The sequence below is a fragment of the Salvelinus fontinalis genome, chromosome 9 (assembly GCF_029448725.1).
Source record: "Salvelinus fontinalis isolate EN_2023a chromosome 9, ASM2944872v1, whole genome shotgun sequence".
Taxonomy (NCBI): domain Eukaryota; kingdom Metazoa; phylum Chordata; class Actinopteri; order Salmoniformes; family Salmonidae; genus Salvelinus; species Salvelinus fontinalis.
The window spans coordinates 35,380,138-35,407,503 of NC_074673.1; the positions used below are offsets into that span (position 1 = coordinate 35,380,138).

The following is a 27,366-nucleotide window of genomic DNA, read 5'->3' on the forward strand; positions in this document are numbered from 1 at the left end:
TGCAGTGGGTTTGCGATTACCAGCACATATTCCTGTTGATAGATATGCCCCCGTTTATTATGCGATTACCAGCACATATTCCTGTTGATAGATATGCCCCCGGTTATCACACAATGAGACGCAAAGAAATGTCGATTATTAGCATTGTTTATCAGAGTTTAAAGTTACGTTGTATCAAAAACCTGCAGCCTACTCAAGTTTTGCACTACTGCAGATTGTTTGTGGACTGAGAGGGATTTGGAAAGCATACCCTGGTCACCTTAGATAGATATCCAGCAGGTGAGCGCTGTGTTCTATGCTGAGGGTTGTTTGCCTAATATCTTTATCCATTGAATATTTGTGATTGTAGGCTATGACCAGTTATTGTGAAATGTATAATGTATTTGTTATTGGTATATTGGCTTTTGAGAAGTAATGATTATAGATTAAATTCCTGTTCAGTTAGGCGCTATGCCTAGTTTGGAGTCAGTGGTGTGTATTCATGGATGCCAAGGGAAGCCAGGCTTCTCCAAATATTTGACCAATAAAAAATGTCAATGATAAAATAATGTATATTTCGTCTCTCTGTTTTCATAATTTCCCTTCAATTTGCAAGTGGCTGAATCTCACCGGAGAAATCACCCGAATGAGGGAAACAGTGTCCCTCTGTCTCAGTATGTGTAGCCCATGTTTCTGACGCTATCTGAACCAAAAGAGTATGACATGTTGCCGCTGTAGCATTTGATTGATTGATGCCAGAAAGCATTTGGCCTCCCTTGATAAAAAAAAGTATGAAAAAATTTGTCAATCAGTATTGAGCTGAGCGCAACTGTGGGTTGTCCTGGCACAGCAAAACGCCCCCTCAAAGGGGAGGCCAGTTTGGATTTGGCTTCCAACCAATCAAATCACATCCAACGCTAAATGTAATTCTCAGAAAAACGTGTCTGTTTCTGGTCTACTTATGTTGTTGTCCTGCAGAAGCTAGCTTCTAAATCGTCCTTTTCCTAAGCCATGGATGGAGATGGGGATTTGGACTTGTGGTTTTGACTTAGATATAGACTATGCTCACATTTCCTGTACTGAACAAAAATATAAACGCAACATGTAAAGTGTTGGTCCCATGTTTCATGAGCTGAAGTAAAATATCAAGGAAATGTTTCATACGAACAAAAAGCTTTGCCAAGATAATACATCCACCTGACAGGTGTGGCATATCAAGAAGCTGATTAAACAGCATGATCATTACACAGGTGCACCTTGTGATAGGGACAATAAAAGGCCACTCTAAAATGTGCAGTTTTGTCACACAACACAATGCCACAGATGTCTCAAGTTGAGGGAGCGTGCATTTGGCATGCTGACTGCAGGAATGTCCACCAGAGCTGTGACCAGGTAATTTAATGTTCATTTCTCTACGTAGTTTTAGAGAATTTGGCAGTACGTCCAACCAGCCTCACAACCGCAGACCACGTGTATCAATGCCAGCCCAGGACTTCCACATCCGGCTTCTTCACCTGCGGGATCGTCTGAGGCCAGCCACCCAGACAGCTGATGAAACTATGGGTTTGCAGAATTTCTGCACAAACGGTCAGAAACCGTCTCAGGGAAGCTGCGTGCTCGTCGTCCTTACCAGGGTATTGACCTGACTGCAGTTTGGCGATGTAACCCAACTTCAGTAGGCAAATGCTCACCTTCGATGGCCACTGGCACGCTGGAGAAGTGTGCTCTTTACGGATGAATCCCAGTTTCAACTGTAGCGGGCAAATGGTGTCGTGCGGGCGAGCGGTTTGCTGATGTCAACGCTGTGAACAAAGTGTCCCATGGTGGGATTATGGTATGGACAGGCATAAACTGCAGACAACAACCACAATTGCATTTTATCGATGGCAATTTGAATGCACAGAGATACCGTGACGAGATCCTGAGGCCCATTGTCGTGCCATTCATCCGCCGCCATCACCTCATGTTTCAACATGATAATGCACAGCCCCATTTTGCAAGGATCTGTAGACAATTCCTGGAAGCTGAAATTGTCCCAGTTCTTCCATGGCCTGGATACTCACCAGAAATGTCACCCATTGAGCATGTTTGGGATGTTTTGGATCAACGTGTACGACAGCGTGTTATAGTTCCCAGCAATATCCAGCAACTTCGCACAGCCATTGAAGAGGAGTGGGACAACATTCCACAATCAACAGCCTGATCAACTCTATGTGAAGGAGATGTGTCGCGCTGCATGAGGCAAACGGTGGTCAGACCAGATACTGACTGGTTTTTTAACCACGCCCCTACCTTTTTTTAAGTATCTGTGACCAACAGATGCATGTCTGTATTCCCAGTCATGTGAAATCCATAGAATAGGGCCCAATTAATTTATTTCAATTGACTGATTTCCTTAAATGAACTGTAACTCAATAAAATCTTTGAAATTGTTGCATGCTGCATTTTATATTTTTGTTCAATGTAGCAAGCTAACTTAACTGATTCATTGTTGCTCATGTTAGGAAGTTAGGCTAGCAAGCATTTCAGCCTATGACAACAAAAACTAAAAGCATACTGTATGACAGAGCCAAAGCCAACACTTCCTTTGGCCGCTTTTCCTTCCAGTTCTCTGCTGCCAATGACTGGAACGAATTGCAAAAATCATTGAAGCTGGAGTCTTATGTCTCCCTCTCTAACTTTAAGCATCAGCTGTCAGAGCAGCTTACCGATCACTGTACCTGTACACAGCCAATCTGTAAATAGCACACCCAACTACACCATCCCCATATTATTACTTACCCTCTTGCTCTTTTGCACCGCAGTATCTCTACTTGCTAATGCTAAATTGTAATTATTTCACCTCTATGGCCTATTTATTGCCCTCCTCCCTTCTTCTACATTTGCACACACTGTACATAGATCTTTCTGTTGTGTTATTGACTGTACGTTTGTTTATGTGTAACTCTGTGTTGTTGTTTTGGTATAACTGCTTTGCTTTATCTTGGCCAGGTCACAGTTGTAAATGAGAACTTGTTCTCAACTAGCCTACCTGGTTAAATAAAGGTGAAATAAATAAAATAAATGTAAAAAAGAGCCATATACTGTTTTGCCAACATGAAAGAGAGGAGGAAGGCATTGGCGTTCAACTAACTAGTCTACAAGTAGGTTGAGTCCCAAAAATCGTTTTTACTCACTCACACACACACACACACACACAGAGAGAGAGAGAGAATTCAATACCGTGGACAGCCGCATGATATTTAGCAACATTGATTTGACTAAATTGTTTCAGGTATCTCCAAGTTTGTTTTCACTGTATTAAGCAAAGCATATAGCCTTGTTGATATGATGATTTAAATGTTTAACTTGAAATGGTGCTGGAATAGCTGAGGCAGTGCTGATGTTATCTTTCGGCTTATTGCGGTAACCCCGGGGTTCTAAATCAGTAGTTGACCATGCTGCAGGTCATAACAGTTTGTTACATGCAATATTTACTTTGTGGACTTCGTGATGAAACCAACGTATGTGTAGTTGAATTTATATCGCCACTGTGTGACTGTAGTGTTTTTGTTGTCTCTGCCTTATTGTATATCACGGTGGCGTATGAAGAAATTAGTTATAAAGCAAACAACACAATTATCACAACAGGTTGTAATTTTGGCTTTTTTACTGACTTGGCTTGGCTTCCCAACTGATATTTACCCATACACCGCCACTGTTTGGAGGCGATCTGCAGAAGCCAGTCATAGCTTCAGTTATTGGCTATTTAGTTTAGGCCTATTGTCAGTTATTTTAGTCTACATCCTATGACAGAGTTCGTAAACATTTGGTAAATAGGCCTACTCATGGATGCAGCTCACCTTCTAGCGCAAAACCTGTAAATAAACAGCATTTTGCACCTGATTCCATCTGACTCATGATTCACACACCCCTGACAGTAGGGTCCACTATTTACTGGTAGTAATAATGTTAGCATATTCATGGTGGTAAATAAATGGAATGAATATGGTCAGGCTATGCAGGAGTTCCAGTGTTAGATATGGATGTGAATAGATTGTTTTTACACCACCTGCTGGTAAGTATTGTTACTGCACTCTTCCACACTAGTTCAACATTCTGGCCTGTCTACATCATGGTTTTCCCACAATATCAGTGAAAGTTTTACTAAATCAGTAATAGCAATGTGAACAATTCAGTTTCAAAATGCACTTACTGCACTTATGTATTATGAGAGCCAACTTGGGCTGATCTATATAAAATGATGCATGCGAATAATTATGACACTCCTCTCCATCACTCCCTTATGAAGGCACATGGAGTTAGTGTTTGAGCATACATTGAGGTGTTTAATAATGCTGACAGTCTCTATTGTTTGGGACATCACAGGTGGACAAAATCTAGGTAAGAAAGTTGTTCACTTAATTTACAGAATAAGTGAGAGAACCTAAAATAGACAGTAGAAGCCAATAGTTTTACTTTAGTGAATGGAGAATACACATTTTTACAACAATCTCTAGCATGGTATCTTAGTCATTCAATAAAAAGTTCACTAGAATATTTATTGTATAATGAAGATAAAACAACACATTAAAGGGAAATAAAATGCAGATTAACTTAAAATTCTCTCTTGATTTTGTTTCATTCATGGCAACAAAGTCCAGCTTGTGCCGCCAAACGGTTTGAGCATCCAAACCGCAAACAGCTTCTTGAAGTGAACTATTAACTACAAACAATTACCAAATACATAGTTCTGTTTATAAAAGCCATACAGCAAAGCAGTGTACTCTTGCACAGCAAAGTGAAGAAAGCTCTTTCAACAAAGTTCCGTTGTCTCCTATAATCCTGTTCTTTCACATTCAATAGTTGTGCAGGTTTTTACACAGCACATAGACCAAAAGAGCAAGTGTATCACTTTACGTCCTCTATACATTCCTTGTGTGAATCTTATTTCAGGGGAGGGCAGAGTGGGAAAGACTAACCAGTCTCTATGTTCTGTAATGTATGTCAGCTGCTTTAGCTGTAGCGGCGTTAGTTTGGAGCTATGTGAGGCTTTTCTTGATTTATAACATGAGTAATTCTTTGGGATAAGGCTATTTTCTAACCGTGCATATAAAGAGTGAAGCTAGAAAAATTCCCTGATATCCTATCAAGTGCTTAAGTGTGCATGTCATTTGTAATGAAGCTATGAAAAAAAGACTGCTAAAGTCTTGTTAGAATAGTGTAATGGTATTATTGCTGTTCTGTAACCTGACGTGTTCAAATGGATATTAAATAAGTTATGCTGTGCTTCTTATGCATGTCTAAAATAACTTGTTCAAAAGGGTAGACATTGATAAAACTTTATGTGCAACTGGCTATCCAGCTCCCTGACTATATGGGACATGCAATAACATTTAATAGTAGATTGGACCCTTTAAGTGACGTTTTTTAAGGGTCCGCATCTGGTCAGAGTATGAGTTGGAAACTGCATAGATCACTATTGGCATATTGCCAACTGCTATGGATCAAATGAAGGGGTGGAGACAGGTGTGGAGGAGAAACACACAAGGGAAAATATAGCAAATGTAAAGAGATACTCCTTTTGTACAGCAAACTTCTCATACAAATGTGTGCAATCCAGCAGTGTCGGATCAAGTCTATTCTGTTGCATTGTCTCTAGTATGTATTAGCTGCTGAATTATCTGACACTTTACCACTGTGGGGATGGGGTATAATGCAAGCCAAGGCCACATGTAACAGACAATGACGTACATGCTTGCATGGTCTGATATGCACACACAGGCAAATATACAACAGTGAAACAGAAAATGGCTGCTGCCACTCACCAGTACTACACCCTTCTTATGGGATCATGATTTCAGGGTTGTTCATTTCCTACTAGTGATGGGCCTCAAACATAGGGTATTTTGCTGTGCCAATTTATAAAACGGATTAATTTTATAAATAATCATGACTGAGGATTACATTTAGGCTATGCTATTTACAATGTTTGCAACTTAATTTACTCATAAGTGTGAACAATTTCACCAGAGAGTGATCCATCAATGGATCATTTAATTAATCATAAATGGGTCGTTCCACCAATTCGGTGCCTTTTGAGAAGTATTAACTTGGTATACATTTTTTTTTGATTCCACCTACTTTTTACATTCTGTTATAAAGAGCATATGTTCAACTTCAGAAACTAGTTTTCCCATCTCAAGAGGCTAAATAAAAAAAATGAAGTGTGGGAAGTATGGGTGCTGAGGGTGCTGCAGCAACCCTGAAAAATCTGAATAAAACAAAAAACGAATCAGCCATAAATCCCCTTATGACAGGGGGAATGGAAGCTTGTTGTGTGCAACAGAGAGTGGCAATTGAATACAAGCTTCACACATAAAAAAAGCCTGTGTATCTATGAGTAACAAGGTTGACGTATTAATGCTCAACCCACTCAGTTTTCCACCACAAAACACCAGAAAATTGCCAAAAAGAGTATAACCAGCTCACCTGCTTTTACTGTATGATTTGACCATTAGATGTTCAATATTTATTTTGAAAAAATATATATTTAAAAAGGAATAGTTTCACCATATTAAAACGAGAGTTCAGTTCACGTAACTGGGTTGACCTTAAAATGAGGGACAGATGTAAATGAATCATTATCACATGAAATAAATAATCTCCAGAAATGACTTTGTCAAAGCAACAAAATAACTAGGGCTTTACAATGATGGTGAAACTTGGAGAGATTTTGCAATTAAGTGGGTTAAAATCTTCCTTGAAGTGACACGGGATTTTGGGCACTTTAGAAAGCCTTTATTCATATTAAAAAGTATATTAGTGTACAAAACGCTTTCCGTGACAGACTGACCAGCTTAATACAGGTGAAAGATATGATCCCTTATTGATGTCACTTGTTAAATCCACTTCAATCAGTGTAGATGAAGGGGAGGAGACATGTTATTAAAGAATGATTTTTAAGCCTTGAGACAATTGAGGCGTGGATTGTGTATCATTGCCATTCAGATGGTGAATGGGTAAGACAAAATATTTAAGTGCCTTTAAACGGGGTATGGTAGTAGGTGCCAGGCGCACTGGTTTGTGTCAAGAACTGCAACTCTGCTGGGTTTTTCACGCTCAACAGTGTTCTGTGTGTATCAAGAATGGTCCACCACCCAAAGGACATCCAACCAACTTGACACAAATGTGGGAAGCATTGGAATCAACATGGGCCAGCATCCCTCTGGAGTCCATGCCCCGCAAATTGAGGCAGTTCTGAGGGCGAAAGGGGAGGGGGGGTGCAACTCAATATTAGGAAGGTGTTCTTAATGTCTTGTACACTCAGTGTATATTAAAGTGCACTTAATATAACATAACAGGCTTTTAAAATGCAATATTGGTGCACAATTTCTACTTCAAATATCAAAGTGACGCAAAAGGCACTCTTTTCGTGGAGCGACCCAAATAGGTTTATTGGCATGGTTCATGAAATGGCATGTCTTTCAATCGAGCAAAGCACAATCACAACGGAGGGTTTTTCAATGCTGAGATGGGACCTTGGTTTTGAAAGTTGGCAGTGTATTCAGCAGCTACAGGCAAATAGCCTAACCCTAAACCATATTTTCCTCAGCGTTGAGATTATCCTTCACAACATAAGATATAGTGGAACTTTAACCTTACATCACTGTTATTACAATTTGTTAAGGACAGACATTCACCACTATTAAAGGGAAAACAACCCAAAACTACTCTCTGGAAAGAAAACCACTTTGATTATAACGGTAGTAATTCAATTTTGAAGAAAGTACAGTATAATTAACAAAATAGTAAATGTTAACCAGTGAATAATCTACTTAATAAGGATCTCGCCCTGTAAACATGGCAGTAATCCACAAAAATATACCTTTTTCTTGAATCTGGTGATGGTACAATACATACGTACTTACACCAAGGTGATATATATATATATATATTAAAGTTGATATTTACATAACAAAAGAAAGTGTTTGGCTCAAATGTTTAATTTAACAAACAGAACACAAGTGTTCATGGCTTGAGATATTGATTCAAGATCTGGCTAGCATGTCTTTATAATGTTTGTAACAAAGCACAGTAAAAACAAAACTAAAATTAACAATTGTTTTTGAGAGAATTGCTAGGAAACCATAGCTACAAAATAACAGAAAGAAACGTACAGTACAGCTTTGGCTTACATTACCAATGAATTGTTGGAGCAATGAGAAGATTTCTTGCTATTACCATGTTACCAGTTCAACTGGACAATTTCCCATAATGTTAATGTCCCATATATCAGATTATAAAATTTATGTTATTATTGCAATATACTTTTTCCTATTTATTTTAGAACTAAACACATGACTTTGAGCCATGTCCTTCCCATACAGGATAGCTTTTCCTGTCTAAAACCACACAAGGGAAACATCTTTCAAATGAAAAACAACTCTTTTTAGTCTCGGAGATCGAAATTGTTTTAAAATTTGATTTCACATCTATTGATTTAATAAGTTAATAGAAGAGACAAATTGAGACGAAGTTGTATGAGATTAAAGTCGTATGAGGTTACACCATGTAGTGAAACATGAGCTCTAACAGTGGACGCCACAAGCAGGGGCCCTCAGCCAGCAGGCAACACTCTGACTTTTTGGATTGTTTGTAACTTGCAACCACAACAGCAAAAACAGCAACTACAAGTGCCAGACTAGACCAGTGACTACAATAATCTAGATTCATTTTTTTCTTATTTTTTGTCTTTGAACATCAGACTCCTGCAAACATCTAATTCGCACCCAGTACCTGATAACATCTGTTTGTGTACATAATTCAGTCCAACTACTTGAATGGTTTTCTTATTAATGTGAGCTGTATTTAATTTATTTGCCATTCTCCTTCTTACAAAATGAAATGGAGTTAAATAATAATATTATAATGATAACTATAAGGACCTTTCCTACCCCATCCATCTCTCCCCCAAGTCTACCCTCTCCCTCCCTCCGTCTGACTAGCTGGTGACTGGAGGCCTGACTGAGTGACTCTATGTCACCCAGGTATCCATGCGCATGCGCTTGACAGAGGGGCTCTCCCTGTTGTCCTCGGTGCCGGCTGGGGGTCTGCCCAGCCCCATGGACGAGGAGTGGAAGTCCGGCCGGTGGTCTTCGCGGTCGCTGCCATCGTACGAGCTGCAGGAGGAGCTGAGGCTGTCCACTGGCGAGCGGCCCAGGTCCTGCCGGCTGGACGCCTGCTGCTGCTGATGCTGCTGCTGCTGCTGTTGGGGGAAGCCAGAGGAGGTGACGCGCTCCCGCGGTGGGGAGATGGGCTCTGACTTGATGTTGATGTTCTGGCTGGTGTTGATAGAGAGGTTGGAGCCCTGAGGTAGGTGACCACCACCCCTGTAGAGAGGAACAGCACGGGGTCAGTGGCCATTTGGATAGTAACATAGATCAGGTGCTTGGAGTGGTGGTTGGAAAATTGACATTTGAAAGAGTCCAAGCTATGTACTTTGAACGTGTATATAATGTGTGCACTGAATATTCTATTAATGTGTGGGTGTCTATGTGTTTGTGTGTGTGTTTGCTAGTGTGTTACTCACACCAAAGAGCTGAGAGCTGCCTGGCCCAGTTGATGTTGTTGCCATGCCGACATGGAGCCCAAAGAGAGCCCTGGAGAGCCGAAGCCCTGTAGGGAGGAGATCTCTGCACTGCTCAGGGAGTACTCTGCAACAACAACAGCACCAGAGAACAGTGAGTTACACACACTCCCCCTCCCACTGCTACTGCAGCAGCACCTCTCACCACAGGAGACCAGACCAATCAGTAACAGCCAGACAGGCAGCGCCGAGGCAGCCGTGGCAGGGGACAGAGTGGTAGACTCACCGGTGTTGTAGCCGGTGGGCATGCCTGAGTAGACCAGGCCTTGGGGGGGCAGACTGGGTGTGGTGACAGACACTACTGGGGTGGCCAGTAGCTGGGACTGGGAGCTGCTTATCCTGTGGGTGTTCTGTAAACAGTACAAAGAAAACAGATTTAATGAACAAAACAACCCTGTAGGGTGCTGTAAAGGCTTACTGTGGTGAACCCAAAGTGCAAGATGGTAAATTGATATAGCTAAAAACATGTTACAGATATGTTGTGTATATATTAGCTGGACAGCATTTTTTTTAAAGTCATAATATGATAAGACTATAATAACTTAGCAATGAAAAATGTGTTGCAATACTACTTCCCACCAAGAGGTGGCACTGTAGCTTCATGTCACAATCCAGATAACGTATTGAGCCGTGTTTGTATTATATGATGACTGTTTGACAATATGTGTTATAAGAAAAAAACTATATCCCATAAAGACTTAAATACTGTTTTTGTCCAATATTGATAGATTGAATGTTGTCTGTGGGTAAATCTGTAAACAGTTTATGGATCATCAGAAACAGGAATACCGTTTTACCATACATACATTTACCATACATACACAATAGTGGGATTTTGTGCTGACATGCACTCGTTGTTGTATTCCGATTTCCTTACAAGCTAATGTAAATGCTCTTCAGCACTCAAATTGTTTATAGACTGTGAATAAAGAAAATGGTCAATTCATTGACTACCAAAGATGTCTAAAAAAAAACAGATGTCTTACTACTACTGCCAGAAAGAGAGACAGGTCCTTCATTTTTTATAACATATAGTAGCTTCTACATATCTCCTAAAAAAATGCAATCATGGGTGCAGTGGCTGCATGCTGTCCCAAGCACACAGTCACAAAACACAGTGGCTTCATGGAGCAGCAACAGGATCACACAAACTCTGAGAATGCCAATCATGGTAGGCACTCATTAGGACCACAAACTCACTTGGTCTAATGTTGGGTCATTTATAGATCTATGGATGCTTTAGTCAAATCTTCTGAGAATATAGTATTCTGTTCATTATGTACCCACTAATATAAATGTTTAATGCTACACTTGTTTGTTCTGATGTGAAAGTGAGACTATTTTCCTAGCACCTAACAGAGGCAAAATGGCAGAGTTAGCATGAGCTGCAGGACTGTTTGTGATCTGGGTGGGAATATCATCAAGAGACACCTTTTACTGCATCGATCTAGGAAACACATACAGCATGTCATATCATATGATTACTCTGTGATCTGAGCAGCTCTGGTATGGCAATTTGTAATATGGTGCAGTTGAGGGTTTCATTTGAGGCAATATTGCATCATGACAGTTTGATAACTTCCTTGGAAATATCCGCTGCTCCTACTCTCTCCAACCAGATGACATCATCCAAAAACAAGCTTCTCTAAGAATTACATAATCCACAATGAAGTAATCTGCCCCTCCCCATGAAGAACAATCCCAGATTTGAAATCTGTTCTTTGGAAATTACTTTGTAGTTTTATACATATTACAAAACCTTTTGTTTAAAACAATTATACTGTTGAAGTCAGAAGTTTACATACACCTTAGACCAATACATTTAAACTCAGTTTTTCACAATTCCTGACATTTAATCCTAGGTTGGGATGGTGTTCTTCAGCTTGCAAGCATCCCCCTTTCTCCTCCAAACATAATGATGGTCATTATGGCCAAACAGCTCTATTTTTGTTTCATCAGACCAGAAGACATTTCTCCAAAAAGTACGATCTTTGTCCCCATGTGCAGTTGCAAACCGTAGTCTGACTTTTTTATGGTGGTTTTGGAGCAGTGGCTTCTTCATTGCTGAGCAGCCTTTCAGGTTATGTCGATATAGGACTCGTTTCACTGTGGATATAGATACTTTTGTACCTGTTTCCTCCAGCATCCTCACAAGGTCCTTTGCTGTTGTTCTGGGATTGATTTGCACTTTTCACACCAAAGTACGTTCATCTCTAGGAGACAGAACGTGTCTCCTTCCTGAGCGTTATGACGGCTGCGTGGTCCCATGGTGTTTATACTAGCGTACTATTGTTTGTACAGATGAACGTGGTACCTTCAGGCGTTTAGAAATCGCTCCCAAGGATGAACCAGACTTGTGGAGGTCTACAATTTTTTTCTGAGGTCTTGGCTGATATCTTTTGATTTTCCCATGATGTCAAGCAAAGAGGCACTGAGTTTGAAGGTAGATCTTGAAATACATCCACAGGTACACCTCCAATTGACTCAAATGATGTCAAGAAGCTTCTAAAGCTATGATCATTTTCTGGAATTTTCCAAGCTGTTTAAAGGCACAGTCAACTTAGTGTATGTAAACGTAGTTTGTTAACAAGGCATTTGTGGAGTGGTTGAAAAACGAGTTTTAATGACTCCAACCTAAATGTATGTAAACTTCCCACTTCCCCTGTATGTAACGATGTGTATCCAAACTACTTTCTTGAAGTAACAAGACGCAGGAGTGATAATGATCTGTCTAACAGTTCTAGTGAATGTGTGCATCGTGTGCTCACTCACAAACAAACAGAAACATTCAAGCATTCCCTGAACAACACATGGGAGTGGCGGTGCACATGGAGTGGCGGTGTTGTGGGGCACAGGACATTAGACAGGTTGAGGCATCTTGCCAGGTTCATAACATGCAGTGAAACACTGACGCTGTTCTTCAATTCTCAATTTAGTCTTTATAAAAAGAAAATCCATTCAATCAAATAAATTCAATAAACTCAAGGTATTCAAATCTACAGTTCAAGAACAGCCTTCACTCCTGAACATGTTATTACTGATCTGTTTGCCTCTTGTTGTTGTTACGATGAAATTGAAAGTGTGTTCATTCAGCCATTTTTCTCAAAACTCACCAAATCTATTTCCTCCTCCTCCGACTGCTCTCAACAGAAGAGAAGAAGAGAGGCAGGGTTACAAGAGAAGGTCAGGATGGCTTCTACAGTCACCCTTTTGATGTTGAAAACCAAAGTCCTAATTGCCTGATTGTATTCCACGAGTAAAAGTCATCTAGACGTGCCTGCCCTCTAGACTTAAATATTCACTCTGTCCTCTGCTATTCATGTTACCTTGCAAAACCTTCTTTGTCAAGTGCAATGTCTTTGTCAAAGGCAATACTGTACAATGCTTTGGATAAAAGTGCCTACTAAATGACCATGTTATAACACTTTAGTTTGGGTTTGTGACCATTTCAGAGTAAGACCTATCGTTTTTGAACCCATAACTATTTGCTACTCAGAAGGTTACTGGTGTAAAACCAAAATGGGTCAACTTTAGAGTCAATTATTAAAGACACTCTAGCAAGAATGGTTTAAGTCAGCAAACACACTTAATGACTTGGACTCACATTGAATAAGTGCTTAACCTCTCATGCATCCATCTAATTACATCATCAATCTTGAGGCTATAGCTTGACTCATTTGGAAGGCTCTCCACTTACTTTAAATAAAACTGAGTTCAAGAAACTAAAACTGACTAGTTAGGTCAACTCAATGCAAACTGTAATGTCATCAAATATGTGTAGCTATGTATAAAGTAGAGTAGTCAATGAGGTGCAAGTCAATGTAATACATTGATACCTGCATATTGCACATTTTTGTTTTATCTAGTAGATTATAGGAGTCTCTGTATGTGAGGCCTACTGTTCTGCTAGACAAGAGGCTAACTGGAAGCCCCTCTTCCTTCTTCCCTGTGCTGAGGGACTGACTGTGCCCTGGCCAGGACTGTCTTAATAATACCCACACTCAATCAATAGCAGCAGGAAGACACGACAAGGGCGACAAGATATTATCTGGCTCACACTCTGGGCCCCTGATTAAGCCTTCATCCCCACTCTGTCACACTGAGATGTGATTCATTTAATACCATTATGGCCTAATGACAGGCTGTCTGAAGACCTGCCAGCCCACAACGCTGCCTTAACCCATCTGGAACGCTGCGTTTACACTGACAGAGCAGAGCCGAGCAGGCCTTCCCTTTTGTCTCAATGCTACTGACATATTCAGGACTTCTGGAATCTCTCTGTCTGAAACATTGTAATCCTGCTCAATAGTTCTAATAACGAACACTAAGGCTGCGTTTAGACAGGCAGCCCAATTATGATCCTTATTTCACTAATTGGTCTTTTGACCAATCAGATCAGCTCGGAAAAAGATCTGATGTGAAAAGATCTGATGTGATTGGTCAAAAGACCAATTAGTGGAAAAAATATCAGAATTGGGCCGCCTGTCTAAACGCAGCCTTAATTGCTTTGTCCTTGTGATGTGTGAATCTCTGTGTTGTGGAAGCTACTCTGAGAAGATAGTTTACCAAGCTACCAATTACTTCACACTGAAAGAAGTTAAGCTACACTAATGCCACCCCTACGGAAAAAAAGTTTAACTAAAGTTACTTTAAAAAAGTATTGTGTAGTTCCAGTAGTTAGCTACACCGCTACATGGCAAAACAGTAATTAAATACTGAAAACACTACCTAGATTTGAATTTAGTTCAACTACCACCAAGCTACTACAAATGTAGTTAAAGGACTATATGTAGTTCACTACTCCCCAACACTGGAAGCTCTGTGGTTTGGTTTGGGAGCTCTACCACTTCCATATGTTGGCATGGTAACACACACATGTTGATCCCTTTCTCCAGGCTGGAAGATGTATCAGGGGTACCCACGCCATGGTAACCTCAGGTATATTTACCATACAAGTGTCTTGGAGCAATTCCCATTGCTGAGAGCTCCAGCAACATGTACTGTAGGTTGTAAAGAGTCATTGACTGGTTAATGTCTGAAACCTTTTCTTCCCATTTAGATTTATGGCCATGGCAGTGTAGTGCAGCCTCAGATGCTCAATGTGGTCAGAGCTCTCTGCACATTAATTATCAGAATTAGAGAGGGCCTCTAATTTCAATATTTATAATTGAGTAACTGTTAAGGCACCTGGGGCCTCATTTATAAATGTTGTGTACGCACAGAATATGCTCCAAAACACGCAAAAGTTCGCATTTATAAAAATGTAACTTGACTTGAGAATGTGCTTATCGTCCCGCAATCTTTAGACCATATGTAGGACTACACAGTTTCTGTGTGAAAAACTACCCTATGTGCAAAATGGGGAATATACTGTATGATGACACTCTTATTCATAACAAAAATCCGAAGCGCAGTTTAACTTAATGGTAGAACAGACGGCTCACCTTTTCCATTGACGTTTGATGTCTGAATACTGTAATGTGAAATTTCTTGAGTAAACAGTATTTTATTTATATACATCATAACCATTGCAGCATAAATTCCTCACTTTCTCTGGCCACGATGAGTTCATATTACCAAAGTAGCGGTACAAAAAATGACCATGCGCGTCTCTCATATAATTGGGCCTATTAGATAGGCTATTATAATTTCAATCGTTTTTACTCTATGCATCCAAAAGGGAGCGCGGTTTATAACTTACAGTAGAATTGAACAGGTGAACAGACAGTTGATCTTCCGCATTGAAATGTGTAGACTACCACTGTAAGTAGGCCTATTGTAGTTTACATTTTTTCCCAAATAGACAATGTTTCAGAATTCACGGGCAGCGCATTTTTAGGTTCGGGAAAAAGTAAATGCAAAACAGTATTGAATTCAAACGATCTGTTTACAGGTCCACAACTATTTTTTATTGTTTCAGAAATGGTCAGATACAGCAAATGTCACTGCAAAAGAAAACATTCTGCCAACACAATATTTTTGTAAAATGTACGCAACGGTTATAAATGTGGCCCCTGGGCCTCAGAGATACAGTATAGCCTAGCTAGCTGCTGTGCTGTTTGTGTTCTTGTCACCGTCCAGAATCTAGCTCCTGTAGGTGATCAAATAAAAATGCAGCATGAGAACGAATGCAGCTCGCTGATTGATGTTGATGTAATAAGTGAATCTAGGCTGCAAGTAAACCTGTCCCACCAGGAATGAAGCACGAGGTTCTCAGACAGCACTGGTATCCTCAAGCAAGGAGGACCATTTCTCTTGCTCCAAAACAGTTCCAACATTGCACACTATACCACAATAATACCATCACAATCCTGTGAGGGGGAAAATAAAACTCCCTCTGTTGCACACATGTGAGGGACAAAGAAGCCAAAATCGGTGCAGCCCCGAGGTAGATACACGCAGTGTTCTACCAGTCAGCTCATGTGCAGTGAGGAGTGGGGACTGTAGGCTACTCACCAGTGGGGGCATCATGCCTTTGCTGGACGGGGGGATCAGCACTCTCAGGTCTGGCTTGCGGTTGCCCATCCCCATGTTCCCTCCAGGGGGCGGTGGAGACTTGGTGGGCATGACTTTCCCCAGGCCGTTCCCGCTGGTTGCGCCCAGGAGTCCCGGAGAGCCCCTAGGGTTGACAAAGCCGTTCCCTGCAGAGAGAGACAGAGACAGAAGCCGTCATGGGACTGTGAGACACTACAACAACAGTCATCTGCCAAATCTCCAACGCACCATTTCAAAGCTGCATAGCTTGCCACGGCACGCAACGTTAAGTGTTCCCAACCCTCTGGGAAGTTTTAATAGTCTCAGATAATTATCCTGCACATTTACCAAAATACAACGTCCATTTCAGAATTGATGAGCCTTTCATTCCTGCTGTGAGTGACGATATCAAAGTCAACTCCTTGTATCCTGGGATGAGGAGCAATTCACTTAACAAATGTACTGTGACTGCTGTTGAAGGTGGGAATAGCAATCCATTACAGTTGGGTAAAACTGTTTGCTAAGGATTGTTATGGTACTTTTTTGGTGTGACAATATGAGAATACTATGTCAAGCTACAGTATGCAAGACTATCTATGTACTGATTGTACTGTATTCGTAGTACTATATACGTATGTGTGGACTGTCATTTTTTCTTTACTCTAATGGTAGATTTACAGAACAATGAGTCATAAGGCTGGTTTACCCCCCACCCAGAGTCACTTCCTGTGGCAACTGTTCTAAAACAAAGTGAAAGCAGGCACAGGGCAATGACACCATCTCAGAGCTGATCAGGAGAAGGACCAGTACAGTACATGTCGCACAATGCCTGGACTGGGGCTGAAGTGAGCTATATATGCTATGATCACATGCTATGCAATCACATGCTATGCTATGAAATCAATGTGAGAGTATTTGCAAATGCACTAGCAGTTTATATCTCTTTTTGATGCATTATTCAGCTATAACCATTCTGATGAATCAGAACATTGAAAAAATGGATATCAGAATCTGGAAAATAATGAGAAACAGAGGGATGAAAGAATCAATGCTATCTAGTATTTCATCAACAGATCAGTGTCACACTTCAACAAGTAACTGAGCACTCCATTGTGTTGTATAGAGCCCAGTGAAACACAAGCAGGCTACAGGATAAGCAGGACCTAGTGACATAATGGAACAATCACCTCTCTAGCTACAGATAAGAACCCCCACAATACACGGCCACAATAAACAGTTATGAGACATACAATGGTATGTCACAGCTGAATCAACAGCATATGCAACGCAAGCTACTATCGCCCCCAGCACTCACTTTCATCTTATACTGCAGTAAAACTAAGGTGCACGCATATAATTAGCTATGTAAATTACTCAAACCCTACAAATAGGAGACACTGCTATTGCTTATAACAAAGAAAATCTAATATTTTAACATAAATATAGGTTCATTGGAGGACGAGTACCACATGGGTCAACAACAGTTGCAAAGAAGGTATCTTCACTATCAAAAATGTGATAAATCTGTCTAAATTATAATTCTTTGTTTCTGAGAAAGATTTATTATTTTCTGATAAGACAAAACCCTGGTTGTGTATTTCCACACAGAGGTTTCTTCTCTTCTCGGCTCTACTCAGAAAAAGTTGTGGGGGTGGGTGGGCAAATCAAGCGAGGCAATATCTGGGCTGGTGTTTGGGAGGGGGAGGGTCCTGACTGTAAAAGGTGCAGCAACACAGCTCTGATTATCATCCGAGGCCTATGGTATCATCACAGGGAATCAGTTCAAAATTAAAATCTGTTGTTTCACAAACGTGAATGTGTAGGCATTTCAGGCAGTAACTATGGCGTAATGGAGAAAAAACATGCTCCTTGAAGCTAGCTGTACATAGCCTACAGCCAGTTGTGCACAAAAGCAACATGCAGAATTGTAAAGTACATTTGTGCAGAGCATAATGCCTGAAATTGCTGATTAACAAAAGACTTAGACATAATTGAAGCCAGTATCCAATTAAAACATTCACTAAAACGGGGCACCATTACAAGACAGAACAACTATTTCTACATTACAGTACATATCACACAAGCCTTTTGGCAGAAACATCTTTGCAGATTTGTTTTCTGTGTGTTATCTGAACCAGAATGGTTCTTCTGCCATCAAATCATCAGTGAATGAACCTAGAACATGTAGAATGTTTAGTTTCTGTGTTTGGGTAAATAAATATACTCTTTGTTGTAAATAATTAACACCGCCCACCGTGGGAGCAGGATTACATAAGAGGCTGTATGTACCACTCAAACATTTAGTTTTCATCTGAACGTAAGACAAAATAAACTCTGTTGACTAAATTGTGCTTTCACTAGAATGCATTGAAGAGCAAGTGATGCAGAACTGACCAGACCTGACTGTCATTAGGCAAACACCAGAGGAACTTGAGTCTCAGTGAGGGAAGAGAATATGCATACATGAATGAGAAAAGATTAATGGATGTGAATCAAGAGCTTCTAATAGATTAAGTGGAAAAGAGAGCAAATTCTAATAATAGCGTCCATTAATGAGCCTGGATAGAAACTCTTTAGCGGGTGCTCTGGTATTGTTTTGGCTCAGGAAACAGAGAGCAGGGCCACAGTTTGTGAGACTGCAGTGCAGTCACTCACTCACTAGTTGGTTGTTCCAAGAAATCCATATTCCACTTGGAGGGCCCTTTAGTATAAAAACAAATACAGTTTAGAATGCTTTCTTAATGGAAGAAACACACACTGGAAGGGGTGATCCACTGGGAACAACGGCTTCCACGGTTCTCAAGAAATAGAAGAATAATATGTTCAGATAGACTCTTTTTGACACACAAACAGCCCTTGCAATCGCTCTTTAAGAGCCTGTAACTCTCCAGTATTAATGAAGGAATCCGCACAGCTTGCAGGCATATTGCATAAGAGAGAGAAGAGTCACATCCCCTAACATTCTGACAAGCTCTCATTCTTAATGCTCAACAGAGTGAGAGAGAGCATGGAAAGAGTGAAACTGTGTGCAAAGCATCTCTAATGCATTGAGGAGTGTGACTGTATCACACAAAGAATTCCACATTGGATTGCTAATTAGGTATAAAAAATGATATCACAGAGTTGCTTTAATTACATCCATATCATTTATGTTTGAGCAAAGCATAAGAAGTTCATAGCCTTCTCGTGAGCCAAGGTTTAGGTATTTGAACGAGAGCCAAAACAGATGGCTCATTTTAGACAGAACAATTGAAAAATAATTGCTATCAAAAACTGCTCTCTGAAAATACAGAATTAAAATACAGCTACAACAATTTGCCTGCAAAACCAGAATACTGTATGTTGTGAGTGAATATTCTGACCCTCACTACGCTTATGTCATGATCACTTGGTCCCAGACTATCATGTGGAGCCCACTGCTCTCCACTCTCATTATTTATCATGATTCATGTCTGCAGAGCACTGGGACTAAGCCGCTGTGAGACCTCTCCACACTTAGAAAAAAGGGTTCCAAAAGGGTTATTCGGCTATCCCCATAGGAGAACCCTTATAACCCTCTGTAGAAAGGGTTCTACATGGAACCAAAAAGGGTTCTCACTGGAACCAAAAAGGGTGCTACTTGGAAGCAAATGGGCCTTTCTACCTGGAACCAACAAGGTTCTTCAAAGGGTTCTCCAATGGGGACATCCAAATAACTCTTTTAGGTGCCTTTTTTTCCTAAGACTGCAGGAAGAATAGTGGAGCCCTTCCCCCTTATTTAATCTTAAACACTGGCTTTTATGCAACTCATGTGCTAAATGAACATCACCCCTCTGCAGAGCCTCATTTACCCGAGGTGCCTGTAATGTTCTAGGAGTGAAATGACTGTATGAAAATCTCATTTCTGCTCAACGTAAGATGTGGTGTATTAACAGAAACACACGTTCATGTGTTAGTTTGTCAGCTGCCAAATCCTGTTATGATCTCAGATTGAAACCAGACTCATGTTCATTCTTAATGAACACATATAGTCAACTCATATCACATGTGGTAAAGACCTCCTTCACACTGCTGCAGAAAGGAAACTATGAAAACGGCTCCAAAAAGCTTTCAAGCTACAGTTCATATGCTTCCACAATGTGGAAGAGAGAAAAGCTAAGGTGCAATGACATGCCATGTCATGTCCATGGACAAAATGATTCATTTGCACTTTTCCGGTGTACGTCAATATGAAGAAAGAGTTTTCTTTCTGAGGACAAGTGCTGGCATATCAGATGAGATTAGGGTTTGGATCAGTGCTGCCATTCCCTAGGCTTAATCAGCGATCCGGAGCATTTCCCAGGACACTCTCCGTGCTTGTAAGCCCCTCTTAGTGGCGATATCAAGCCACACCACCGGAGGAGAAAAGAGAGCGAGCAACAAGACAGAACTGGTGCAAAAGGCCTCTCCTCTCCCAATAGCTGCTGCTTGTGAAAAATCAGAGCTATGTAAGGAATGGCCATCTGACAGCAGCACTGGAGAGAGAGAGGTTTCTCTTCCAAGCAGTCTGTGTCTGCGGTTCTACCCAGTTTGGTACAAACAACAGCTGCAGTCTCCTGCCATTGTGCCAACGGCTGACACCCCTCCCTTGGCATGGGGGCGGCACAGCACCCCACAACCTTACCGCTTACCCAGCACAGGGACAGGACTCCGAGCACTGCCAAAGACCAAATACAGACAGACCAAATATTTCACTCAGCCCTGACTGAAAGCATCGAATCACCTCACCAACCACAGACTCAAACTTATACCCAGCATATCTAGGCTCACAAAGCAGGACATAATTAAATGTATAATCTATAGCTTTAAATATAGCTTCTGTTGATTCCATAATGTATTTTCACTACTATCATAATACTATATCATATGAGACACAGTGGCCTGTCTGGTAGGTAGAGGGTTAACGTCCACCTGCCTCTGCCTCTCACACAGCACATAGCAGTCATGACAGGCTGTCCGGTCATTGTGTACAGAGGACTTAGAGGGATGTCATGGCCGGAATACCTCCAGGGTTCTGCTGGCCTAGGCATCTTGCAGGCTCTCTCCAGCCTTATAAGGGCTGCCATGGTACTGGGAAAAACAGATGCACCTGTCAATAGAGGGAAGGAAACTAGAGGAGGGAGGGTGGGATGGAGGTGTCAGTCTTAAAGGAAACACTGTGTTTATTTACCTTCCAAAGAGAATCTGCCGCCTGAACCCTACCTTTTAATATGTTAACCCTTTCAGGCACAAACAAGTTCACAATGAAAGGATAGTCCTAAGAAAATATATAGTGACTGCTGTTATCCCTAAACCCCAAACAAAACTTGTACCACAAACATGTTTGGAGCGACACAAAGTGAGCAGCCGATTGAGAACAAGAGGCAGTCTTGATCTGTTACTATCCAGGAGGAACAGATGGACGTGTGACCTTCCTGGTGTCCTTGGTGGTTTGATTGTGTGTCACCATAGCGGTTGGCCAGACATTAGCAGCTGCTGCCATTTTCCTCTGTTACTGTACTCAACCATCTACGCCTCTTCTTTGGAACACATTGGCAAAAAAGATCTGTCCCTTTGGACTGACTTTTGGAGCTTTGGATGCAATCACTACACCAACCTGTCTAGCTGCAGTCTGAATAATATACTGAACATACAGCATCTCTGTCAGGGTACTGAGGACAGAACAGACACTCAGCTTGGCTGTCTTGCTATACAGTAAGAACAGTGTACCATCACTAGAACATGGATATGAAGACCATGTTAACTAACTGCCTTCAATGTTCCAAATATTCACAGATAGACAACAAATACAGTCCACTCGCATGCAATAAATGACCAAGAATCTGACAAAAGCCGTCGATGACCATGTCGCAGGCACATGTACATGTATACAGACAGTGAGGTGAGGGCCTATTGGGCAGAGCCACAGACAGTGAGGTGACGGCCTATTGGGCAGAGCCACAGACAGTGCCTATTGGGCGGAGCCACAGACAGTGAGGTGAGGGCCTATTGGGCCCTCACAGAGACCTAATGAGTTCCTCCTGGAGGACCTACTGTACCCGCTGGGCTGGGGCTCATGCCACGCCGGCACTGCCAGGTCTGTACTACCCAGCATGCCCCCTAATGAGATGCACAAAATTATATTATTAACCATCTGTATCCTTCAGCTGGGAGCCACAGGGATCAGGGAAGAGCTGCACTTAATCCCTCCAAAGAGGCTGGGGTCATTCTCTCAGTTATCCACTGCCGTGGAGCATAATATGAGGTGTCTGGAAATGTTTAGGATTTAATAGTGGAATACATGGAAACAACATGCAACAGCATACAACTTCCATCACTTCTACCACTACTGGGAGCTATCAGTGAGAGGGAATGCATTCTCTCTGGTTCTATGGCGAGTGGGCCATTGGCCCTGTCCTTTCTTTGTGCAGTCATCCAAGTCAAAGTTGTCAAGGAATGGCCCTAAGTCAAAGTGTTTTCTTTAAGGCAACAATGCCAGTATTCCATAGGGACATGTTCAGGTCCACACTTTAGTACTCTGACCACAACACCACCAGCCAGTAGCCTTGCTTTTGTATACATATTAAGGTAATAACCTAGTACAAGGAACTGAACAGCAGAATATTATTTACCTGTGAATCTACCCACTGAATAGGTATACAGCAGTACTGTATGTGTTTGGGTACAGTAGGTACTTTACAGGCAAAGTGCACATGAATTCAGCTGTAAACGGAGTGAATGAGATGGCAATAAGGCTAAAGACTGCCCTGCTGTTTCAGTGGCTCCCCAGAGAATAGAGAACTTGTATTTTACCCAGCTAGGTGGTCATGCTGCAGTTGTGGTTACCACTTTTCATGTGACTGAAATGAATACAAAAGCCATACATTACTTATTTCCAATGCAGATGGACTTCAAGCATAGTGCTATGTTTACCATACAGAACTCTGCATCCTGCTGAGGCATGGGCTGGCTGAATGCACAGACCACTCTGCACAACACAGAGGATGTAGCTATAGTGTCAAAACATTACTAGGTTATCCCACTTCCTGTGAGCAATACAAGTCTTAAAAAGGTGTCAAACATGAGTAATAGTACAGCCATTACTATAAACATGAGCGGTAAACAAGTGGTAACATGAGCTCACTGACACCACTGGACATTTGCTTGAGTCATGAAAGATCCTTTCAAATATGTGGGACTTTTTTTCATAATAAACTAGATGCAAATAGGCCCATTGCAAACTTATATCAGGCAAATATGGAGAAAGTTATATCTGGAAGACCAAGAGTGAAACTGGTGGATAAAGATCTGATTCTTTACCACCATGCATGTAGAGTCAGTTGTAGTGAGAGAAAACAAACGGTGAAATGTAACAGTACTGACCTGCATTGCCTTGACTAGGGGGCCTCTGCTGGCCCCCACTGGAGCCCACATTCCTGTGTAAGGAGGCCTGAGCTGGAGAGAGCATCCCACTGTCGCTCAGAGAGGCTGTGGCCTGGGCCAGGGCCTGGCTGCTCATGGAGCCTCCTGGGTTGTAGGACATGGTGTTCTGGTTGGAGACTGGCACTGCCACATGCATGGAGAAGTTCTGCTGGGGCAGCGCTGTGGGCTACAGGAGGGAAACACACAGACATGGGGAGAATCAAAGACCTGGCACTGGGCTGAGGGTCACAGGGGGAAGGAGACGGCAGAGATGGCATCTGTGATGGTGCCACATCAATCATATTGGTATGGTTAACAGAGCAGTCCTATTAACTGATGGCAAACCAACTGCAGCTGGCAAGTTGTTCATGTTCCTAATCCAGGTTGCTTATAAAAGTGTATCTTACACTCTTACACATTCACTTCTATTAACAACATTAGTCTGAATGGCCAAGAAATGACCACAAATAAATATACCCTTGGTTTGTAATGGGATTAAACAATAACTTTCTTGAATAATATGCTTTAAAGTGGAATCTGAAAAATTGCTGTAGTACATATGATACTGTCATAAGCATGTATAATATATTTATAAATAATATTGCAAAAAATGTATAAATTAACACTATGTTATTGTAAATGCACAAAACAATCATTTTGCTATATAGAATCATTACACATCACTGAAAACATTACATATTCCAAAACATGCCCATTAGCAGTGCTGTGTACCAGGTGTTCAGTCTTGCATTGTAATAGTCAGCACTGCAAAACAACGTTTTCTCTTTTAATCAGGATAGTGTAATTGTGTAATTTCCAACAATATGAAAGCATTTTGGATAAAAACGTATAGTAAGAATGATGAGTTATAATCACTTGACGTTAATATTACTCTACTCCATGTCTGTGCAGTGCTAACTATCCACAGTGTGTGAGAGTGACTGTTGACGGTGAGACCACTCCATTCAGCATAGTCCAGTGAGGCAGTCAGTTAGTGATATTATTAGTGTGTTAATTGCAAACAGTGGTGCCCTCCATGTCAGAATTAGAGAAAACAACAGTTGACGCACTATACTTTATGCAGGATTCTATGATTGCCACCCGCAATAAGATCACTCTTGTCTCAAGGTAAAGCTCTGTGTAATGGTAGTAGCTTGATGAAGGACTGGAAAATGCAGTGATAGTCCACTGATGTTGTACTTTAGGAGGACTGTACACTTTAAAAAAGATCTCCCCTTTGCTTATTGTATGGTCTCTCCTAGTTCCCCATCTCCTAGTGGAGATGGGGAACTTAGAAAAAAAGGTGCTATCTAGAACCTAAAAGGGTTATTCAGCTGTTCTCATAGGAGAACCCTTTGAAGAACAATGTTTGGTTCCAGGTAGAACCCTTTTGGGTTCCATGAAGAACCCTTTCCACAGAGTCTTCTACGTGGAGCCCAAAAGGGTTCTTCAAAGCGTTCTCCTATGGGGACAGCCAAAGAACATTTTAGGTTCTAGATAGCACCTTTTTTTCTAAGAGTGTATGATTTGCCCAGGTGAATGGAGGACACCCCACTAGGAGATGGGGAACCAGGAAAGACCATACAATGAGCAAAGGGGAGATAAACATTTTTTTATTTCCCCAGTCACATGATCTGGCCACTGTGGGACAAAAAGAGATTCAATTTTCACATCTGCTTGGGGGTGAAAATTGGGTTTTGGGGAAAAAACATCAATCACCAAAGCTAGAGAACCAGTCAATATTTAAGCCAGAATGGGAATCATTTTTTTTCCAGGGGGAAATGTACATTGATAATAAAGAAGCTTCTCCTCTGGAATAAAAAAAATGCACTTTCCTTTTCATATAGTTTTCAAATGTTTCAAATAATGTGAAGAAACGTGATAATTCTAAAAGATCTTTGAAAAGGTTAAACCTATCAACAACAATGTGATCTTATCAGGCTGTGCCAAAAAATAACTTGCAGTACAAATCAACAAAATAAACAATTACATTTCCAATGAACAGAAAAAAGGTTATGCTTGAATAGTCCATGTTTGCTTATAGTAGTTGACAGAGGTTGCAGGGGGATAATGAACAAATAAGAACAAATAAAAACCAAAAGGTCAAAATCTTTTGTGCCACAAAGCCAAGCAGCAAAAACATTGCATTTACTTACGATTTTATGATTTCTCATCATATTATCAAACTCCTCATTAATTTTTTTATATTTTTCTTCTGTGTGAGGGGTGAGGACATATGAGGCATCGGGGTCCGGGCTATCACAGCCTCTGTGTTCTTTCTTGTTTAGCGCCTGTAGTGAACATCAACATAAAAACAGGAATCAACACAAAATGGCAGGAGAGGGAGGAAGTACTTACACCACAGCGCTTGTACATTAAATCACTCTCTTCGCTTAGTTTGCCGAAACGGTCGTCCATGAGGGGGCTGTGCCCAAAACAGTCATCTGGATCAGGACTGGCACACAGGTCATTATGGCCTTTGTTTCTTAATTTCTGAAATAAAATTGCACAATTCACACACAATGTATACTGCAGGAAACTCAGTCGACTACCACATGACTCTCTGTCTAGCTAGGTTATAATACATCCCCTACAAACCTGTTCCCAGAACAAAACATGAACATTGTCAAAAATATATTGTTATTGTTATTATTATGTTATTATTGTCAAAAATATAAACATGTAAGGCATAAAGTCAAGACGCAAATTTATTGAATAATTTAATTATTCATAATGCAACCATTATAATAAACCTGCCCTAGCATGTACATTTATAAATAATAAAACATATTTTGAATTAATTTCTTCTTTTTTGGCCTGCCAGTGTGCTGGTGTGAGCTGGGAACGATACAAGTACTGTACTCCTATGCAATGGTTGACAATGACAGAGAAATTGAAATATCACTCCTTATCCTTTCATCATTTAGAGACCTTCAGCACGGGAGAAACAAAATATTTATCTGTCTCTGACCCTTTCTCTGTCCTCTCTCGTTGTCTCTCTCACCCCTCCCTTTCTCTCTCCTCTATCTCCCTCCCTCTCTATCTCCCTCCCTATCTCCCTCCCTCTCTATCTTCCCCTCTCTCTTGCTGCATGTGTGTGTTTCAATACATATTTCATTATCTTTCAGTTATCATAAGCCACCCAGCTGGAAGACACCCCGGCATAAGAGGATCCCACAGAGCAGCAGTTCAAACCGTTGCAGACTTTAATTCTGCATGGTTGCCACTCGCAGGATCTTATCAATGTTAAGTAATGTAGCAAATAAAATAGTTTATTATATGTGGTCAAAGACGCTTATTAGAGCATGAAATGGAGCGATTATTGTAAGAGGAACGAGCACACAGTGTGGTGTGTTGTGATATAGAAGTCCAATGAGATTAGTTTTACATCTTAAAAGAATTCCACACTATAAAACAAAGGAAATAAAACCAGTGTTGCGTTTGTGGTAACTTTCTATCAGAGGAGTGGTTCCTTTGGCTTCGTTAAGAGTCTGAATGACGGTGCTTACATGAGCTGATGACAGCTCGTGACAGCATGTGATATCAAGCCAGTCAGAGCAAATCAAGCTTAATTTATATGTGTGTTGTTCAGGTTCCCCTAGCAGGCTGGTGCAGGTCCAGAGCTGTGACCTCCCCTGTCTCCGGGCTGCCTCTGAGCCGGATGTCTACAGCAAGGCCACTGACTCCTCTGGATGGAGAGGTCACAGTGTGAGGGAGTGTAGTTGGGCCCAAAGACACTAATGAGCCCTTAGTCTCTGCCTCCGTCTCCATCACCCTGGAGGTGCTGGAGGTAACGCACTGGCTGATGTGTGTGTGTGTGTGTGTGTGTGTGTGTGTGTGTGTGTGTGTGTGTGTGTGTGTGTGTG

At 41.2% G+C, this 27,366-nt stretch overlaps 1 protein-coding gene across 5 annotated transcripts in view; it reads right to left on the minus strand.

Annotated features, from left to right (window-relative positions):
- Positions 1-4,286: 4,286 nt before the first annotated feature.
- The window catches only part of LOC129862482 (myocyte-specific enhancer factor 2A-like), a 125,844-nt gene continuing 102,764 nt past the window's right edge, over positions 4,287-27,366 (minus strand). The window contains exons 5-12 of one of the 5 annotated variants that reach the window (XM_055934203.1): positions 25,859-25,993; positions 25,657-25,791; positions 23,462-23,687; positions 16,064-16,248; positions 12,721-12,744; positions 9,834-9,957; positions 9,551-9,674; positions 4,287-9,350 (exon numbers count right to left, since the gene is read on the minus strand). In XM_055934203.1, the coding sequence (XP_055790178.1) occupies positions 8,996-9,350; positions 9,551-9,674; positions 9,834-9,957; positions 12,721-12,744; positions 16,064-16,248; positions 23,462-23,687; positions 25,657-25,791; positions 25,859-25,993 (1,308 nt within the window). In that variant the 3' untranslated portion in view covers positions 4,287-8,995. The remainder of the gene's footprint in view (positions 9,351-9,550; positions 9,675-9,833; positions 9,958-12,720; positions 12,745-16,063; positions 16,249-23,461; positions 23,688-25,656; positions 25,792-25,858; positions 25,994-27,366) is intronic. The other 4 variants (XM_055934200.1, XM_055934199.1, XM_055934202.1 and 1 more) reach the window with 4 other exon arrangements.